The sequence below is a fragment of the Ranitomeya imitator genome, chromosome 4, assembly GCF_032444005.1.
Source record: "Ranitomeya imitator isolate aRanImi1 chromosome 4, aRanImi1.pri, whole genome shotgun sequence".
Classification (NCBI taxonomy): domain Eukaryota; kingdom Metazoa; phylum Chordata; class Amphibia; order Anura; family Dendrobatidae; genus Ranitomeya; species Ranitomeya imitator.
The window spans coordinates 610053517-610071602 of NC_091285.1; the positions used below are offsets into that span (position 1 = coordinate 610053517).

An 18086-nucleotide genomic window follows, 5' to 3' on the forward strand; every position below is an offset into this window, starting at 1 on the left:
AAAGAGACTTTGCTCCAGGGCCCGGTGCGCCTGGTATCGTTACGCCCCTTGTACTAACCAATGCGTTCCTTGGAAAACCAAAGAGACCGGATGTTTGGTGATGTCTTCACCCAATTGCCCAGCCATCAAAATGTGCTCGTCCTTAAAGTACCTGACATGCTCAGGCTAGATTCACTCACCCGTGTGCGTGTTACCATCGGACAGGAGCAAACTGAGCTGTTTCTCAGTCATGCTTGTAGCTTCCGTGTTTTTTTTGTTTGTTTTTTACTGAATTGGGCAGACTGAAATTTCTACCCGTTGATTCTTAACAAGGCATTGGACAAGAACAGATGAAACTGGGATGGATTGGAGAGCTTAAGTACACAGTCTGTCTGCCTAGTTTCATCTTTGCACCTTATGGTTCCCTGTAGTCTTCAATGGCCGAGTCTAATCCACTAAATAGATGAGTAGGAAACGCTCAGTCTGGTGAGACACTGACCTGGTTTTTTTTTTTTTTTTTTTTTTTTTTTTTTTAAACTGACCTCCATGGATCAGTGGAACTCTATTGGTCAATGTGCTCTCCAAGAAAAAATCGGACATCACGAGGATGTATGTGAATGTAGTAACCGCCATTTAGTTTTGTTTTTTTCCAAGCTTTTGAACCTCAAGAACTAATGGATTATTTGATGGCTTATTTATCCCATTGCTTGATTGATGGCATTGTCACAAGGTAATTAACAGATCGTACAGTGAAAGCAAGTTATCACCTATCCACATGATAGTTGGCGCTGATCCACTTATTGATCAGCGGGTAGCTGACTGCTGGGGACCGTCACCGATTGGCACATTGAGGACTTTTTACTGCCAATACAAAAAAGGAACAGCAAGTCGATTGGTCATTATCCAATACATTCATTCCCTATGGGGCTCTCGGATAACGTATGTACTGTCTACATTCTGATGGGAATAAAGGTTCCCCGTTCTGCCGATCAGTGCAGGTCCCAGTGATCAGACCCCCACCGATCAGTGGGCAACCCCTTTTAATGTTACTTCATTTTATGGCTGACTTGGTGTATAGTAGGGTTTTAAAATGAATACTTGGTAATTAATTTTCAGTAATGTCAAGGTCGACATGTTTTGGAGCTGGAATTTTTTTTTTTTCCTGTGGAAGTATACGTTAAATGACTGTTGTCCCTATCTTGTGTAGAGGAAAGTTCAGCTTTGGCTACGAGCAGGGTCACTGCTGTTTGCTGTAGTTTGTTGGGTAAGAGTTCAGAGGACTTGATTGTAAAACTGAGATAAGGATAACGTACCTAAGGGTACCGTCACATTTAGCGACGCTGCAGCGATATAGACAACGATGCCGATCGCTGCAGCGTCGCTGTTTAGGTTGTTGTGTGGTCGCTGGAGAGTTGTCACACAGCTCTCCAGCGACTAACGATGCCGAAGTCCCCGGGTAACCAGGGTAAACATCGGGTTACTAAGCGCAGGGCTGCGCTTAGTAACCCGATGTTTACCCTGGTTACCATTGTAAAAGTTAAAAAACAAACACTACATACTTACATTCCAATGTCTGTCACGTCCCCCGGCGTCCGCTTCCCTGCACTGTGTCAGCGCCGGCCGGCTGTAAAGCAGAGCACGGCGGTCACCGCTGTGCTCTGCTTTACGGCCGGCTGGCGCTGACAGTGCAGGGAAGCTGACGCCGGGGGACGTGACAGACATCGGAATGTGAGTATGTACTGTTTGTTTTGTTTTTTTAACTTTTACAATGGTAACCAGGGTAAACATCGGGTTACTAAGCGCGGCCCTGCGCTTAGTAACCCGATATTTACCCTGGTTACCAGTGAACACATCGCTGGATCGGCGTCACACTCCGATCCAGCAATGACAGCGGGTGATCAGCGACCAAAAAAAGGTCCTGATCATTCCCCAGCGACCAACGATCTCCCAGCAGGGGCCTGATCGTTGGTCGCTGTCACGCATAACGATTTCGTTGCTACGTCACAAAAAGCAACGATATCGTTAACAAAATCGTTGTGTGAAGGTATCTTAAGAATCAGGGGCCACAGAGATTACATCATTCTGCATAAATTCCCAATTATCTCCTGAAACGCAAAAACATAAAACAAAACGCAATAAATTCCCACCCACTAATACACGAATACATACCGTAAGTGCCCTATTGCCTTGTTTGCTTCCCACGGATCAGAGCTGTGAACTCTGGACTGTGATGGCAACTATAACGTTCAACATGGTGGCACTCTTGTGCGTAATCTCTTGACCGCTTTCCAGGCTCCGCATTGAGCAGGAGCTTCTGCTGTCTGTACATATGTATGTGATGATTGCTTTTAGTACCTGTGCCGGAGACGCAGTACCAGGGAAGCAGCCGTGTGTCTACCTACGTGATGGATCACAGCTCCTGGGCAAAGGTGAAAGACAAAAAATGTACACAGGCAGTGGATCACTAATAATGCTTTCTTCTGAGGTAAAACATTTTTTTAAACAGAGAAAAGTTTTCTCACAAAAAGAATCATCTGCGATCCCATGATTTCCTGTCAGTATACTCTTTTGCTTCCTCCCCTGTCCAGGAGCTGTGGTATGATCAGACCATGTTCTTATAGGACAGACTCCGCCATTACACAGTACACAGCAGGGGCACATTTATAAGATTAACTCCGTACAGGAACTTTTTTTTATTAAACACCTCCAATTGTTGAAATTATTATTATTCCAAGATGTATTTGTAAAAATCAACTTTAAAAATAATTTTGTTCATGGGGTTAAAAAGATCCCTTTAAGTGATATTGGCGAAATCTTGATCAGAAGACATTTAGGACCTTTCTGCTTGGTGACGCACTGGATTTATACCCCATGAATAGAAGACGGATACAGTGAATGAATAGAGGGGGTGTTCTTTCAAACCATACACCTTGCGGTGATGTAATGCGACTGCTCACTGTTCTTGCAAGGACTGATTACTTTGGCTTTTATTTCCTTGTATGTGACGGTTTCCTTGTAGCTTCTTCCCCTTCTCAGAACCACGCGCTTTCTCTCCTGAAAGCTGCTGAGTCACTTCAAGTCATCACACTGAAAAGCCGGTTTGTCACCGGTCGGTGACGTACATCCCGTGACATTGACCGAGCGCTAGCTTATCTGTAGCCTGAGGCCTTTACTCCCCATTTTTTTTCTTTTTTTTGCCTAGCACTATGTAAAAATATTTTTGATGCCTCACTTAAAGCGACAGCGTCACGTCCATGCAGGATCTACATTTATTTGGCCAGATTTTTTTTTTACCAGTGCAACCAAACCGAAAAGATGATGTATATCCCTAGTGATATAGTATAGCTGGCTACGCAACCTCTCACTAGAGCGATGGTGAAACTGCAATTCTGGGGATGCTGGGAGTTGTAGTTTCACAGCAGCTAAAGTGCTGCAAGTTGCTGAACTCTGCATTAAAAATACGGTAGCAAAGTCGCCAATAATAACCAGTTCAGGATCCGGCCATTTTCCACCTTCATTATCAGACTTTCTTGTACATAAGATTTTTAACGGCTGTCTAAAACCTCTTCTCATTCGGATATACAAAAACAAAAATGCTTGTCTCTATTTTTAGCAAAATATCGGCTTAATTTTTTTTTAATCTTTTATATTTTTTCCCGGTGTTTAAAAAAATCTATATATTCTTAGTGTTCCGTTCCCCTATCTTTTTAGATATTAATTTTATAACTTGGACATATTATTTGTCAATGGGATGGGGCTTGTAAATTCTTAAAAGCTGCCCCCCCCCCACCCCCCCCCCCCGTCACTTATCATATTAAAACATTCTTATTGCTGGTTTTGTCTGTAACTGGGGTTGGTATATTGGCCCCAGTTACAGTGGAGTTGCATGCTCCTGACCGCATAGCAGAGCGGAGTTGGTCTTGGGTCCCTGCAGCTTCTGCTCTTTCCCACACCCAGCGATCGAGCACTGGGCCCGGAGGAAGCGCCGAGAGCTCTTCATATACTGTGTAAAAAGCACTTGTTCAGCATTGTTCACAGAGCGCTCGTGAATGCAGAGCATTAATAAACCATCTCTGCCTTCTCTGTGGAGAGTCTGGCTGTGTCTGCACACTGCAGTTAACCCTTTTACCCCCAAGGGTGGTTTGCACGTCCATGACCAGGCCATTTTTTACAATTCTGACCACTGTCCCTTTATGAGGTTATAACTCTGGAACGCTTCAACGGATCCCGGTGATTCTGACACTGTTTTCTCGTGACATATTGTACTTCATGATAGTGGTAAAATTTCTTTGATATTACCTGCGTTTATTTGTGAAAAAAAACGGAAATTTGGCGAAAATTTTGAATTTTTCGCAATTTTCAAACTTTGAATTTTTATGCAATTAAATCAGAGATATGTCACACAAAATACTTAAGTAACATTTCCCACATGTCTACTTTACATCAGCATAATTTTGGAACCAAAATTTTTTTTTGTGAGGGAGTTATAAGGGTTAAAAGTTGACCAGCAATTTCTCATTTTTACACCATTTTTTTTTTTTTTTTTTTAGGGACCACATCTCATTTGAAGTCATTTTGAGGGGTCTATATGATAGAAAATACCCAAGTGTGACACCATTCTAAAAACTGCACCCCTCAAGGTGCTCAAACCCACATTCAAGAAGTTTATTAACCCTTCAGGTGTTTCATAGGAATTTTTGGAATGTTTAAATAAAAATTAACATTTAACTTTTTTTCACAAAAAATTTACTTCAGCTCCAATTTGTTTTATTTCACCAAGGGTAACAGGAGAAAATGGACCCCAAAAGTTGTTGTACAATTTGTCCTGAGTACGCTGATACCCCATATGTGGGGGTAAACCACTGTTTGGGCGCATGACAGAGCTCGGAAGCGAAGGAGCGCCATTTGACTTTTCATGCCAAAATTGACAGGAATTGAGATGGGACGCCATGTTGCGTTTGGAGAACCACTGATGTGCCTAAACATTGAAACCCCCCACAAGTGACACCATTTTGGAAAGTAGACCCCCTAAGGAACTTATCTGGATGTGTGGTGAGCACTTTGACCCACCAAGTGCTTCACAGAAGTTTATAATGCAGAGCCATAAAAATAAAACCAATTTTTTTTTCCCACAAAAATTATTTTTTAGCCCCCAGTTTTGTATTTTCCCGAGGGTAAGAGGAGAAATTGGACCCCAAAAGTTGTTGTCCAATTTGTCCTGAGTACGCTGATACCCCATATGTGGGGGGGGGAGAGCCACCGTTTGGGCGCATGGGAGGGCTCGGAAGGGAAGGAGCTCCATTTGGAATGCAGACTTAGATGGAATGATCTGCAGGCGTCACATTGCGTTTGCAGAGCCCCTAATATACCTAAACAGAAACCCCCCACAAGTGACACCATTTTGGAAACTAGACCCCCTAAGGAACTCATCTAGATGTGTTGAGAGCTTTGAACCCCCAAGTATTTCACTACAGTTTATAACGCAGAGCCGTGAAAATAAAAAATCTTTTTGTTTTCCCACAAAAATTATTTTTTAGCCCCCAGTTTTGTATTTTCCCAAGGGTAACAGGAGAAATTGGACCCCAAAAGTTGTTGTCCAATTTGTCCTGAGTACGCTGATACCCCATATGTTGGGGCAAACCCCTGTTTGGGCACACAGGAGAGCTCGGAAGGGAAGGAGCACTGTTTTACTTTTTCAACGCAGAATTGGCTGGAATTGAGATCGGACGCCATGTCGTGTTTGGAGAGCCCCTGATGTGGAAACAGTGGAAACCCCCCAATTATAAATGAAACCCTAATCCAAACACACCACTAACCCTAATCCCAACGGTAACCCTAACCACACCTCTAACCCTGACACACCCCTAACCCTAATCCCAACCCTATTCCCAACTGTAAATGTAATCTAAACCCTAACCCTAGCCCCAACCCTAGCCCCAGCCCCAGCCCTAACCCTAGCCCTAATGGGAAAATGGAAATAAATACCCTTTTTTTATTTTTCCCTAACTAAGGGGGTGATGAAGCGGGTTTGATTTACTTTTATAGCGAGTTTTTTAGCGGGTTTTTATGATTGGCAGCCGTCACACACTGAAAGACGCTTTTTATTGCAAAAAATATTTTTTGCGTTACCACATTTTGAGAGCTATAATTTTTCCATATTTTGGTCCACAGAGTCGTGAGGTCTTGTTTTTTGCGGGACGAGTTGACGTTTCTATTGGTAACATTTTCGGGCACGTGACATTTTTTGATCGCTTTTTATTCCGATTTTTGTGAGGCAGAATGACCAAAAGCCAGCTATTCATGAATTTCTTCTGGGGGAGGCGTTTATACCGTTCCGCGTTTGGTAAAATTGCTAAAGCAGTTTTATTCTTCGGTTCAGTACGATTACAGCGACACCTCATTTATATCTTTTTTTTATGTTTTGGCGCTTTTATACGATAAAAACTATTTTACAGAAAAAATAATTATTTTTGCATCGCTTTATTCTCAGGACTATAACTTTTTTATTTTTTCGCTGATGATGCTGTATGGCGGCTCGTTTTTTGCGGGACAAGATGACGTTTTCATCGGTACCATGGTTATTTATATCTGTCTTTTTGATCGCGTGTTATTCCACTTTTTGTTCGGCGGTATGATAATAAAGCATTGTTTTTTGCCTCGTTTTTTTTTTCTTTTCTTACGGTGTTTACTGAAGGGGTTAACTAGTGGGCCAGTTTTATAGGCCAGGTTGTTACGGACGCGGCGATACTAAATATAAAACAGAAAACACTTAGTGGGAAACATGTCAGTCACTAACAACATATAATTAAAATAACCGTAGTATATGACTGACTAGGACCATCTGGACAAACTGCATATTCATAACAAACTCACAAACCAAAGAAACGCAGTCAAGAGTCCAAGTAAATATAAATATACAAACTTTATTAGATACTACATATTAGGTGTACAGTAAAAGTGGGAGAACCACCCGTGCTAACAACAGCACATACAGATGGACAGGAACTAATGCACACTAACCCATATCATACATATCATCACCATATATATGCAGAGCATGTATAAAACACTGATAAACATATCATAGCAAACGATTGCAATATCCAAGTATATACATACCAGTAGTATAAGAGTGGGTGTGTATGTGCATCCAGGACCCGTCCCCCCAACGCGCGTTTCGGCACGGTGCCTTTCTCAAGGGGTGACTGGTGTGTAAATTAGGTTAAAATATATACTCACGAACCGTGATGTGCACACGTATTCTTCTCCTCTGCGGGTTTTTCCGCAGAGGATTTGATAAATCCGCAGTGCTAAACCGCTGTGGATTTACCGCGGTTTTTCTGCGCATTTCACTGCGGTTTTACAACTGCGATTTTCTATTGGAGCAGTTGTAAAACCGCTGCGGAATCCGCAGAAAGAAGTGACATGCTGCGGAATGTAAACCGCGGCGTTTCCGTGCAGTTTTTCTGCAGCATGTGTACAGCGATTTTTGTTTCCCATAGGTTTACATTGAACTGTAAACTCATGGGAAACTGCTGCGGATCCGCAGCGTTTTCCGCAGCGTGTGCACATAGCCTAATTCTAAAGGTATGTGCACATGGTGCAGATTTGGCTGCGGATCCGCAGCAGTGTTCCATCAGGATTACAGTACCATGTAAACATATGGAAATCCAAATCCGCTGTGCCCATGGTGCGGAAAATACCGCGCGGAAGCGCTGCGTTGTATTTTCCGCAGCATGTCAATTCTTTGTGCGGATTCCGCAGCGTTTTACACCTGTTCCTCAATAGGAATCCACAGGTGAAATCCGCACAAAAAACACTGGCAATCCGCGGTAAATCCGCAGGTAAAACGCAGTGCCTTTTAGCCGCGGATTTTTTCAAAAATGATGCTGAAAAATCTCACACAAATCCGCAACGTGGGCACATAGCCTTAGGGTTAGGGTTGGAATTAGGGTTGTGGTTAGGGGTGTGTTGGGGTTAGGGTTGTGATTAGGGTTACGGCTACAGTTGGGATAAGGGTTAGGGGTGTGGGGGGGTTAGTGTTGGAGTTAGAATTGAGGGGTTTCCACTGTTTAGGCACATCAGGGGGTCTCCAAACGCAACATGGCGCCACCATTGATTCCAGCCAATCTTGTATTCAAAAAGTCAAATGGTGCTCCCTCACTTCCGAGCCCCGACGTGTGCCCAAACAGCGGTTTACCCCCACATATGGGGTACCAGCATACTCAGGACAAACTGCGCAACAATTACTGGGGTCCAATTTCTCCTGTTACCCTTGAGAAAATAAAAAATTGCTTGCTAAAACATAATTTTTGAGGAAAGAAAAATGATTTTTTGTTTTCACGGCTCTGCGTTGTAAACGTCTGTGAAGCACTTGGGGGTTCAAAGTGCTCACCACATATCTAGATAAGTTCCTTGGGGGGGTCTAGTTTCCAAAATGGGGTCACTTGTGGGGGGTTTCTACTGTTTAGGCACACCAGGGGCTCTGCAAACGCAACGTGACGTCCGCAGACCATTCCATCAAAGTCTGCATTTCAAAAGTCACTACTTCCCTTCTGAGCCCCGACGTGTGCCCAAACAGTGGTTTACCCCCACACATGGGGTATCCGCGTACTCAGGAGAAACTGGACAACAACTTTTGGGGTCCAATTTCTCCTGTAACCCTTGGGAAAATAAAGAATTCTGGGCTAAAAAATTATTTTTGAGGAAAGAAAACGTATTTATTATTTTCACGGCTCTGCGTTATAAACTTCTGTGAAGCACTTGGGGGTTGAAAGTGCTCACCACATATCTAGATAATTTCATTTCGGGGTCTAGTTTCCAAAATGGGGTCACTTGTGGGGGGTTTCTACTGTTTTAGTCACATCAGGAGCTCTGCAAACGCAACGTGATGCCCGTAGAGCATTCCATCAAAGTCTCTATTTCAAAACGTCACTACTTCACTTACGAGCCCCGGCAAGTGCCCAAATAGTAGTTTACCCCCACATATGGGGTATCACCGTACTCAGGAGAAACTGGACAACAAATATTGGGGTCAAATTTCTCCTGTTACCCTTGGGAAAATTAAAAAATTCTGGGCTAAAAAATCAAGACATTTTTTTTTTTATTTTCATGGATCTGCGCTATAAACTTCTGTGAAGCACTTGAGGGTTCAAAGTGCTCACCACACATCTAGATTAGTTCCTTTTGGGGGTCTAGTTTCCAAAATGGGGTCATTTGTGGGGGATCTCCAATGTTTAGGCACACAGGGGCTCTCCAAACGCGACATGGTGTCCGCTAATGATTGGAGCTAATTTTCCATTTAAAGGGAACCTGTCACCCCGTTTTTTTCAGATTGAGCTATAAATACTGTTAAATAGGGCCTGCGCTGTGTGTTACTATAGTGTATGTAGTGTACCCCGATTCCCCACCTATGCTGAGAAATAACTTACCAAAGTCGCCGTTTTCGCCTGTCAATCAGGCTGGTCAGGTCGGGAGGGCGTGTTCACAGCGCTGGTTCTTCCTCAGCTTTACGTTGGTGGCGTAGTGGTGAAGTTTGCATCTCGGCTTTGGGAAAATGGCCGCCGCGATCTCTAATGCGCACGCGCGGCATCCCGCGGCCATTTTCCTGAAGCCCCGTGCAGCAGAGCACTCGATCTGCGCACGCGCGGCCCCAGGAAGATGGCCGCCCCCACCGACGAAAGGGATGACAGCGCAGATCGCGCGCTGCTTGTTCACCACTACGCCACCAACGTAAAGCTGAGGAAGAACCAGCGATGTCACCACGCCCTCCCGACCTGACCAGCCTGATTGACAGGCGAAAACGGCGACTTTGGTAAGTTATTTCTCAGCATAGGTGGGGAATCGGGGTACACTACATACACTATAGTAACACACAGCGCAGGCCCTATTTAACAGTATTTATAGCTCAATCTCAAAAAACGGGGTGACGGGTTCCCTTTAAAAAGCCAAATGGCGTGCCTTCCCTTCTGAGCCCTGCCGTGCGCCCAAACAGTGGTTTACCCCCACATATGAGGTATCCGCGTACTCAGGACAAATTGGACAACTACTTTCGTTGTTCAGTTTCTCCTTTTACCATTGGGAAAATAAAAAAATTGTTGCAGAAAAATCATTTTTGTGACTAAAAAGTTAAATGTTCATTTTTTCCTTCCATGTTGCTTCTGCTGCTGTGAAGCACCTGAAGGGTTAATAAACTTCTTGAATGTGGTTTTGTGCACCTTGAGGGGTGCAGTTTTTAGAATGGTGTCACTTTTGGGTATTTTCAGCCATATAGACCCCTCAAACTGACTTCAAATGTGAGGTGGTCCCTAAAAAAATGGTTTTGTAAATTTCGTTGTAAAAATGAGAAATCGCTGGTCAAATTTTAACCCTTATAATTCTTGGGTAAAATCTGTATTCTGTGAAGATGGCTGATTTTTTTTTTTTTTTCCCCCCCATTACTGAAATGAAATTGGTAACAGTTGGTGCTTGTAAAATTCCATGGAGAGAGGAGGAGCTAGAATCTGATACATTGTACAAAAAGTTCTATAGAACTTTGAGCATCAGCTGTCCTTCCCTATCTCCATAATGGGAAGGTCTGTACTCACTGAAGACAGATTTTACTCATGAATTAAGAATATTGAGAATTAATGATCAAGTCCAGGAGGCGGGAGAATCTGCTTTCTCTAATGTATATGACGACAGATTTCCTCTTCGCTATTGTCGGTGGTCGAATACGGCGGGAATGGTCAAGTCTATGAAGCGAGCGCACATCAAGCGATCATTCGGGCAGTGGTTGCTTAACCACCGTTACAACATGACCTCCCAACCTTCTAATCTGAGGGTCTAAAAGTACAGAACACGATGTGGTGGAGCGGTCAGGACTTTTTATATGGTTCCAGAACAAATATTAACTTTGTGTAAATGTTGTACTTCCAAAGGGCAGCTCCGACTCAAATTATTTTTCTCCCTTTAAATCAACTTTAAGTTTTATATGGCTGGTCAGTACGTGCACAAAATATCTGCTAAGCCGGCGGTGTCCTCCGGTACGGTAACGGTCATGTTGTCCTACCAGTGTCTAGTATTTATTGAATTCTGGAGCCGAAGACAGTAAGCTGACGTTCTCCTTTCATGAACAATAGGCCAAGTCATCGCGCTCTATGTATATAAAGTTGGACAAATCATTTGATGAAGTCTATGTTCTTGGACCACCATTGATTAGCAGAATTAAAGACCTCATTTAAAAGTTAAAACCCCCATTGATCTGCGCAGAGACTTCAAACCAAGGACCTTCACCAGTTTCCTATAGCATATAAGACTGGATTTTCAGAAGCTTGTATAGGGCGGCTCATGATTAAGGATGGATGACGCCAGAAACGTGTAGGTCACCTGGTCGATCCTTCATATCCACGCTATGCTATATCTTTGACTGGACATTTTAACCCTCAGTATTGGATCTGAATTCAAATTTTTTTTAAATTCTTTCTGTGGAGCTGGATCCCTTTTCCTATGCAGCTTGCGCTGCCTTCCTGAGCTCCGGAACCACACTGATGGCAGCGAGCTGTTTTCTCTTACTGCTTTCTGCAGCCTTTGTCCAGGTGATGACTGAAGGGGATGTAGCACTGAAATGGTGCTATAGGTTTGTTTTTCTCTACCGGGGTCCCTAAAGTCAGATCCTTGGCAATCATGGAAAGATGGCGTTATTTAATTAGATTAGATGGTGATGGGAGTATGAAGTGTTCCCCAGGGACCGCTTGTAATATTCCTGAGTGCTGGAGACTGCCAGCTATTATGTCTGGAGAAATCATTGAAGGGAAATGGAGTGTCCTCAATCTGTGGGGCTGCAGACTGGTAACTGCGATTGCCCCCCACAGGAGCAAAAAGATCCAGTGAAGGAAGCAGTCGCTTGCTCCACTCTTCCTGTACAATGCTTGCTTCATTGCTTAAAGCCCTTTAATGTAGTGCCAGACTTAAAGGGACTCAGATTATCTGTTTATAATTGTATAGAGTACTGCATGGTCACCTCTGGAATGTTTCATGAGTTGGTCAGTCTTAGGCGAGGAGCGCAGTGCTTACTAGCTTCCCTGGAGCTGCCAGCTTTAGTTTTTCCTGCAGGCTGCACTTGCTGCACCGTTCCGACCAGCGTTGCAAACATCCACTGATCCGAACGGTCCTTCTTCAGTAAAGCACCCCGCTCTCCTAACAATCAGGAAGCAGAGAGACCGACGACTGCTGTGCTCCTGAGGACAGAAGATTAGAGAAACCCGTAAATCCACTGTTCGTCTGTCATTCTATATTCTATGCCTTGTTACATGAATAATATATAAAACCTGCTCCATGTTAATGCTTCATACACTCTATGAATGTTTTTTACCTTTCATTGTAGGTGGTGATAAATGGAGGAGCCACACCCAGCGTGGATCAAGATACAGAAGACACAGAACTGATGGCGATCTATACAACGGAGAGCGTGATCGCTGAGAAGGTAGCGCTTATTTTTGGTTGTAGAAATGTCCTTTGTGCTGCCGGATCAGGTTTGGCACTGATACCCTGTTGGTGCAAACATTTCCATAAATAAGGCATTTTATTAGTGGCTCCTGAAGTACTGAGAGGGCACAGTACATAATGATCTAATGAGCCGCTCTAATATTTTCTTACCATGATCTATAGCTTTTTTTTTTTTTACAGCAGTAGCAATTGCAAAAGTTCCGGGGGGCTGCTGATCTCATCTTCTCCAGAGCCCCCTTACCAGGAACTGCTGAAAATGTTAATCGACGATGCAGCAGTTCATTCTACACAAGGGTCAAACATATGCCAACAGGAGGCTACTAATTGTGCCGGCCGATGTGCTCAACCATTACCGGTCGGTAGCGGTGGGCGACATACTCTTCTCTTGCGCCCCTCTGTTACATGAAGGTGGGGGGTCCTGGTTCAGTGTGTGGATTTGTGCTGTGAGGGCCAGTGCAGGCCATATGTAACCGATGTTGCTGGTTTGCCAGGACCAGATGTTGGACAGTTCAATGAAGGAGATCACTGTTCAAAAATAAACTTTTTTTTTTTTTTCTGAACGGCAGCTTGGTAAGGATTTTATACAAGAGATAGCAGGTACAGTCTTATGAACATTTCCTTTGCAGCTCAAAGCATTTTTCTGAGTTTCCATCCTTCTCTTCTCTATTGTTCTCCATTTTCACCTTTCCTATTTACACGCTCTACTTTTCCTCGATCGCCAATATTTCTCAATACTTCATCACAAGCCAGATTAACTTTACAGTCTAGAGTCCTTTACTCGTCCCGCAGTTCTGCATCTTCTTTCCCCTTAGTGTGCCAATATGGCCGGACTTGGCTTCAAGTTTTCACACTCTGGAACCCCCGCCTCACGTTCAGTCCCGTCTAGGTCCCTTACCTATTATAAATTCTTGACCTTTCTGCTAGGTGTCCTCTCCCAGGACCCGTCTCCAATAGATCACTCTATCTCTTTCACTTCTGCTCCAGATCTTGCGATCTCTTTCCTTCGGTCTCCTCTCACTTTAGGGACACCCCAGAATGCCGCACCTCTCCCAATGGATCTCTGGTCCTCTTTCTGTGCACTCGTCACAATCTGACCGGAAATTGCCAGTTTCTCATCAACTCATCCACTTCTACTTTGGGCTAGTCCAAAACATTAACTCTAACTGCCCCTATGTTCAAACTGCACACATCACTATTACCTTAAACACGCATCATATTTCACCCAATACATCACAGTTCACTTTGCCTCACTTTACCACCATAAACTTATTTGAAGTGTGAACATGTGCAGCATGTCCATCCCCTTACACGAGGTGTAACTCGTCTTGCATCATCCGTGTTTGCGGAGCCCCCATGTCCTTACATGAACCTCAGGCCCCTTCCCTGTGGTGCTGTCACACTGAGACATCCTTGTCACACTTATTTTCATAGATATGTTTGTCTTTGTGTCATTAAACCATCACTCCTTTGCCCCCAGCTTGTTTGTATGCCGTTACATTGGCTGCACTTGACAACGTTCTTTTCATGTCTGGTTATCAATTATAATATTTCACACAGCGGCTCTGTTATAGAACTTGGGTCAGGGGTAGCCTTGGAGAAAACTATTAAAATGATGTAAATTGTGACAAGGTGACTCTGGCTTTTAGAAAATCAAAAAACCAGTTGGTGAACTGGTTATCGCCTGCCGACCGAGCTTCGAGCGACTCTCCAATTTGTGGAGTCTGTTCCATTTTAGCTTGTAACTGATGGAGACGTCCATCTTTATATTCTAATATAGAATTCTTTTTTTTCTTCTAATATATAGATTTGTAGTCAATAAAGTTGTTTGATTTTTCTTTTTTTCTTTTTTTTTTTTTTCCTTCTCCCCCCCCCAACACACCCCCCCCCCCCACACACACATTTTTCTTTAGAGTTCAGCGAAATTTTCCAAATACGATTCCGATCGGCGGTGAAAATTGTTTTTAAAATATTCGCTGAACGTCATTTGAGTCAATGGAAGTTTTCCTATCAGGCGGACCCATGCCCACTAGGACCAATTTTCAGAGTATTTGCTCCTTTTTTTTAATCATTAAAAAAATAATAATAATCGCCTTACGAGACCAAACAAGGAGCAGTCAACAAGGATGTCTATACAATCATCAGAGCCGAAGCCAATTCTCACAAAGGGTTAATCAGTAGGATATAAGTCTTGATCTGCCCTCTTGAAAGGAATTGAAAAAGGACTTGTGGCTGGAAGATGATTACCCCCTCACAGGTCTGTCAGAAGGAACATAAACTTTCCCATTTAAAATGAATATGCCAGCAGGACCCCCCCTCCCCACCCCCCGCCAAATAATTTATATGTGCATGTAGCTCTGTCAAAGATAAGTCCAGCAATAACTTTCCGTTGCCGATCCGTTTCTACGTTACTGAGAAACCGGCCATTGAAAGGATATGCAAATGAGATTGTAGTGCTTTCCTGTGTGGTGGCACTTCCCAAGCCTCTGTCACTCCGGCTCTATTTTCCGCCCTGCCTCATTCTCCTTGACTGGCAGCTCGTTTGCTTGAAGTCACACAGCAAAGAAACTGTCAATCCAGCAGGTGGAGGCAGCACAGGGTAGGGAAAAGACATTGAGCGCCCATGTAACGGTATTGCTGGACTTGTCTTTAAGGGCTCATACTACTCACTTGCGTGAAATACGGCCGAGTCTCGCATGGTAACACCCGGCTCTGCCGCTGGCACTTGGGAGCGGAGTGTACAGCTCCATGTATTACTATGCTATCTGGAGTGTCGGCGGCAGAGCCGGGTTTTAACATGCGAGACTCGGCCGTATTTCACGCAAGTGACTGAGCCCTAACCGTTATACACACATATAAATAGTTTGAGGTGAGACGCTGCTGACAGCTTCTCTTTAAGCGCTTCCTAGGGGCATTCAGTTTTTAACATTGGACCTTTTTGTGTTAAGGACTGTTTTTGTTTTTTAACTTGACTCGTTTATTTCGGCAGTCTCATGCTCGTCAGTCACACGGCATTTCTGCCTCTGTTAATAATCGTCTTTCACTAGCTGCCAGTTTTAAGTCTTTCTGCCATGTTTGCCCATTGCAGCACCTCGAGGCCTGGATGTGCTGTGGCCTGAAAAGTGCTTCTTCATTTCTTCTGGCTGGAAGAGTTTGCTGCCTACAGTCTTTGCAAAGAAAAAAAAAACATTTCACAGCTATTATATAACTTTGACTGGTGCAATTTTTATTTCATCTTTTTAAGCGCCACTCCAGTGCTGCTTAAAGACTGGAGTGGTGCTTTATTTTTTATTTTTTTTATGACCAGCATTTTTAAAAAAATCTTATTAAGACTGTTTCTTAGTTTAGTTTCTTATTCTTGGGTTACGACCATTCCTATAACGCACACCTTGTCATGCATGGTTTTTGTGCATCCTTGGCCTCTCCGCTCTTGGGTTTTTTTTTTTCCCCCTAGGGAACTTGAACCTGCATTGAAATTGATTGCTGGCACAATACATTGCAATACTGTACTATAAAATGGCCAATCTGCTCTGAAGCACGGGGCTGAGCTGCACAGATGTGTGGTTGTGCAAGGAGGAACAATACTGGGAAAAGTTTACAAACCAGGGTGATCCTTCAACGGTATGCTGCCCGTCTATAATGACATGGAGGTGATTTTCCTCTCCCAGAAAAAAAATTCCTCCACGTGGATAATGTGGGTTAAGGATCCTCTGAAGGAGGCGCCCTGAAACATCCTTTTTCAAGTTGACCACCCTGTAAGTCAATGTCTAACTGCTTTAACAGGCATGACGCCATTTCCAAAGAGCCTCTTAAAGTGCGAGATTATCATGAACAAGTGATAACAAAAGATAATTGTTCTCGGCAGCACATTGTCTTGTGTAAACAGGACTTGTGCTGCTGAGATCAATGGAAGTTTGTGCTCAGAAAGATCTCTTAAAGTTGAATGTGCATCTGAAGCATAGACCACCTGTGTAAACAGGCTCTTATTGATCACTGATTAATGTTTGCCAATCAGTGGCCATTTAGGGTACCGTCACACAGTGGCATTTTGATCGCTACGACGGCACGATTCGTGACGTTCGAGCGATCTATCCGTGACGTTCCAGCGATCTCGCTGTGTCTGACACGCTCCTGCGATCAGGGACCCCGCTGAGAATCGTACGTCGTAGCAGATCGTTTGAAACTTTCTTTCGTCGTCTAGTGTCCCGCTGTGGTGGCATGATCGCATGGTGTAACAAAGGTGTGCACGATATTGTATACGATGTGCGCATAGTAACCAACGGCTTCTACATCGCACATACGTCATGAAATTATCGCTCCAGCGTCGTACATTGCAAAGTGTGACAGCAGTCTACGACGCTGGAGCGATATTGTTACGATGCTGGAGCGTCACGAATCGTGCCGTCGTAGCGATCAAAATGCCACTGTGTGACGGTACCCTTAAAACCACAAAATCGAGTTGGCAAGTCCACCCAACTGACACCTATAAACAGCAGTTTGAGGGTGGTTTCCCCTCATCTGCACAGAATAGACTACTGGTTGGCTTGGTCAGATGCCTTTGATGCAGCTCTGGTAGAACTGGTTCTTGGTAAGAATATAGTTTTCGGGTTTGATGGATATCCTTGGCCATGTTGTATGGCTATAGACTGTGTAGGGTTGCGGTCTCCAATTGATGGCACTAGAGAGGAGAGGAGCGTTGGTTTGCATCCTTTGCCCAATGCTTGGGAGACTCCACCATTTGACCATTCTCTTTACTAAGAATTGAGGTGGCAGCTCAAGGATAATGGTCCCATCTAGTGAACCCCTCACCTAGTAAAAACAAGCTTTTGCTTCCAAGTTAATCCTTTGCTCTTGTTGTCTCCATTAGGAGTTATGGAAACAGCTATGACCACTTAATATACAGTAAATATCTACGTAACTCAATGGTCTTAAGGTGATCAGGGGGGGTTGTCCTGTAACAGAAGCCTTTTTTTTTTATACCCTATTTTTATTATTATTTATTCCATAGCGCTTTATATGTGAGAGGTATACATAATTAAAAACAAGTACAATAATCTTAATCGATACAAGTCACAGCTGGTACATGAGGAGAGAGGACCCTGCCCGCGAGGGCTCACAATCTACAAGGGATGGGTGAGGATACAGTAGGCGAGGGTAGAGCTGGTCGTGTAGCAGCTTGGTCTATCGGTGGTTACTGCAGGTTATAGGCTTGTCGGAAGAGGTGGGTCTTCAGGCTCTTTTTGAAGGTTTCGATGGTAGGTGAGAGTCTGATATGTTGGGGTAGAGCGTTCCATAGTAGGGGTGATGCGCGGGAGAAATCTTGTATGCGATTGTGGGAAGAGGAGATAAGAGGGGAGTATAGAAGATCTTGTGAGGATTGGAGATTGCGTGCAGGTACACTACCGTTCAAAAGTTTAGGGTCACCCAAACAATTGTTTTCCATGAAAACTTATACTTTTATTAATCAACTGAGTTGCCAAATGAATTGAAAATCTAGTCCAGACTTTGACAAGGTTCGAAAAAAAGATTTTTATTTGAAATAATAATTTTCTCCTTCAAACTTTTCTTTCGTCAAAGAATGCTCCCTTTGCAGCAATTACAGCTTTGCAGACCTTTGGCATTCT

The 18086-nt window shown here is 43.7% G+C and overlaps 1 protein-coding gene across 2 annotated transcripts in view; it reads left to right on the plus strand.

The window, feature by feature from the left end:
- The window catches only part of SLC23A2 (solute carrier family 23 member 2), a 119368-nt gene that overhangs the window by 47078 nt on the left and 54204 nt on the right, over positions 1-18086 (plus strand). For both annotated transcript variants that reach the window (XM_069766582.1, XM_069766583.1), the window contains exon 3: positions 12344-12442. In XM_069766582.1, the coding sequence (XP_069622683.1) occupies positions 12344-12442 (99 nt within the window). The remainder of the gene's footprint in view (positions 1-12343; positions 12443-18086) is intronic.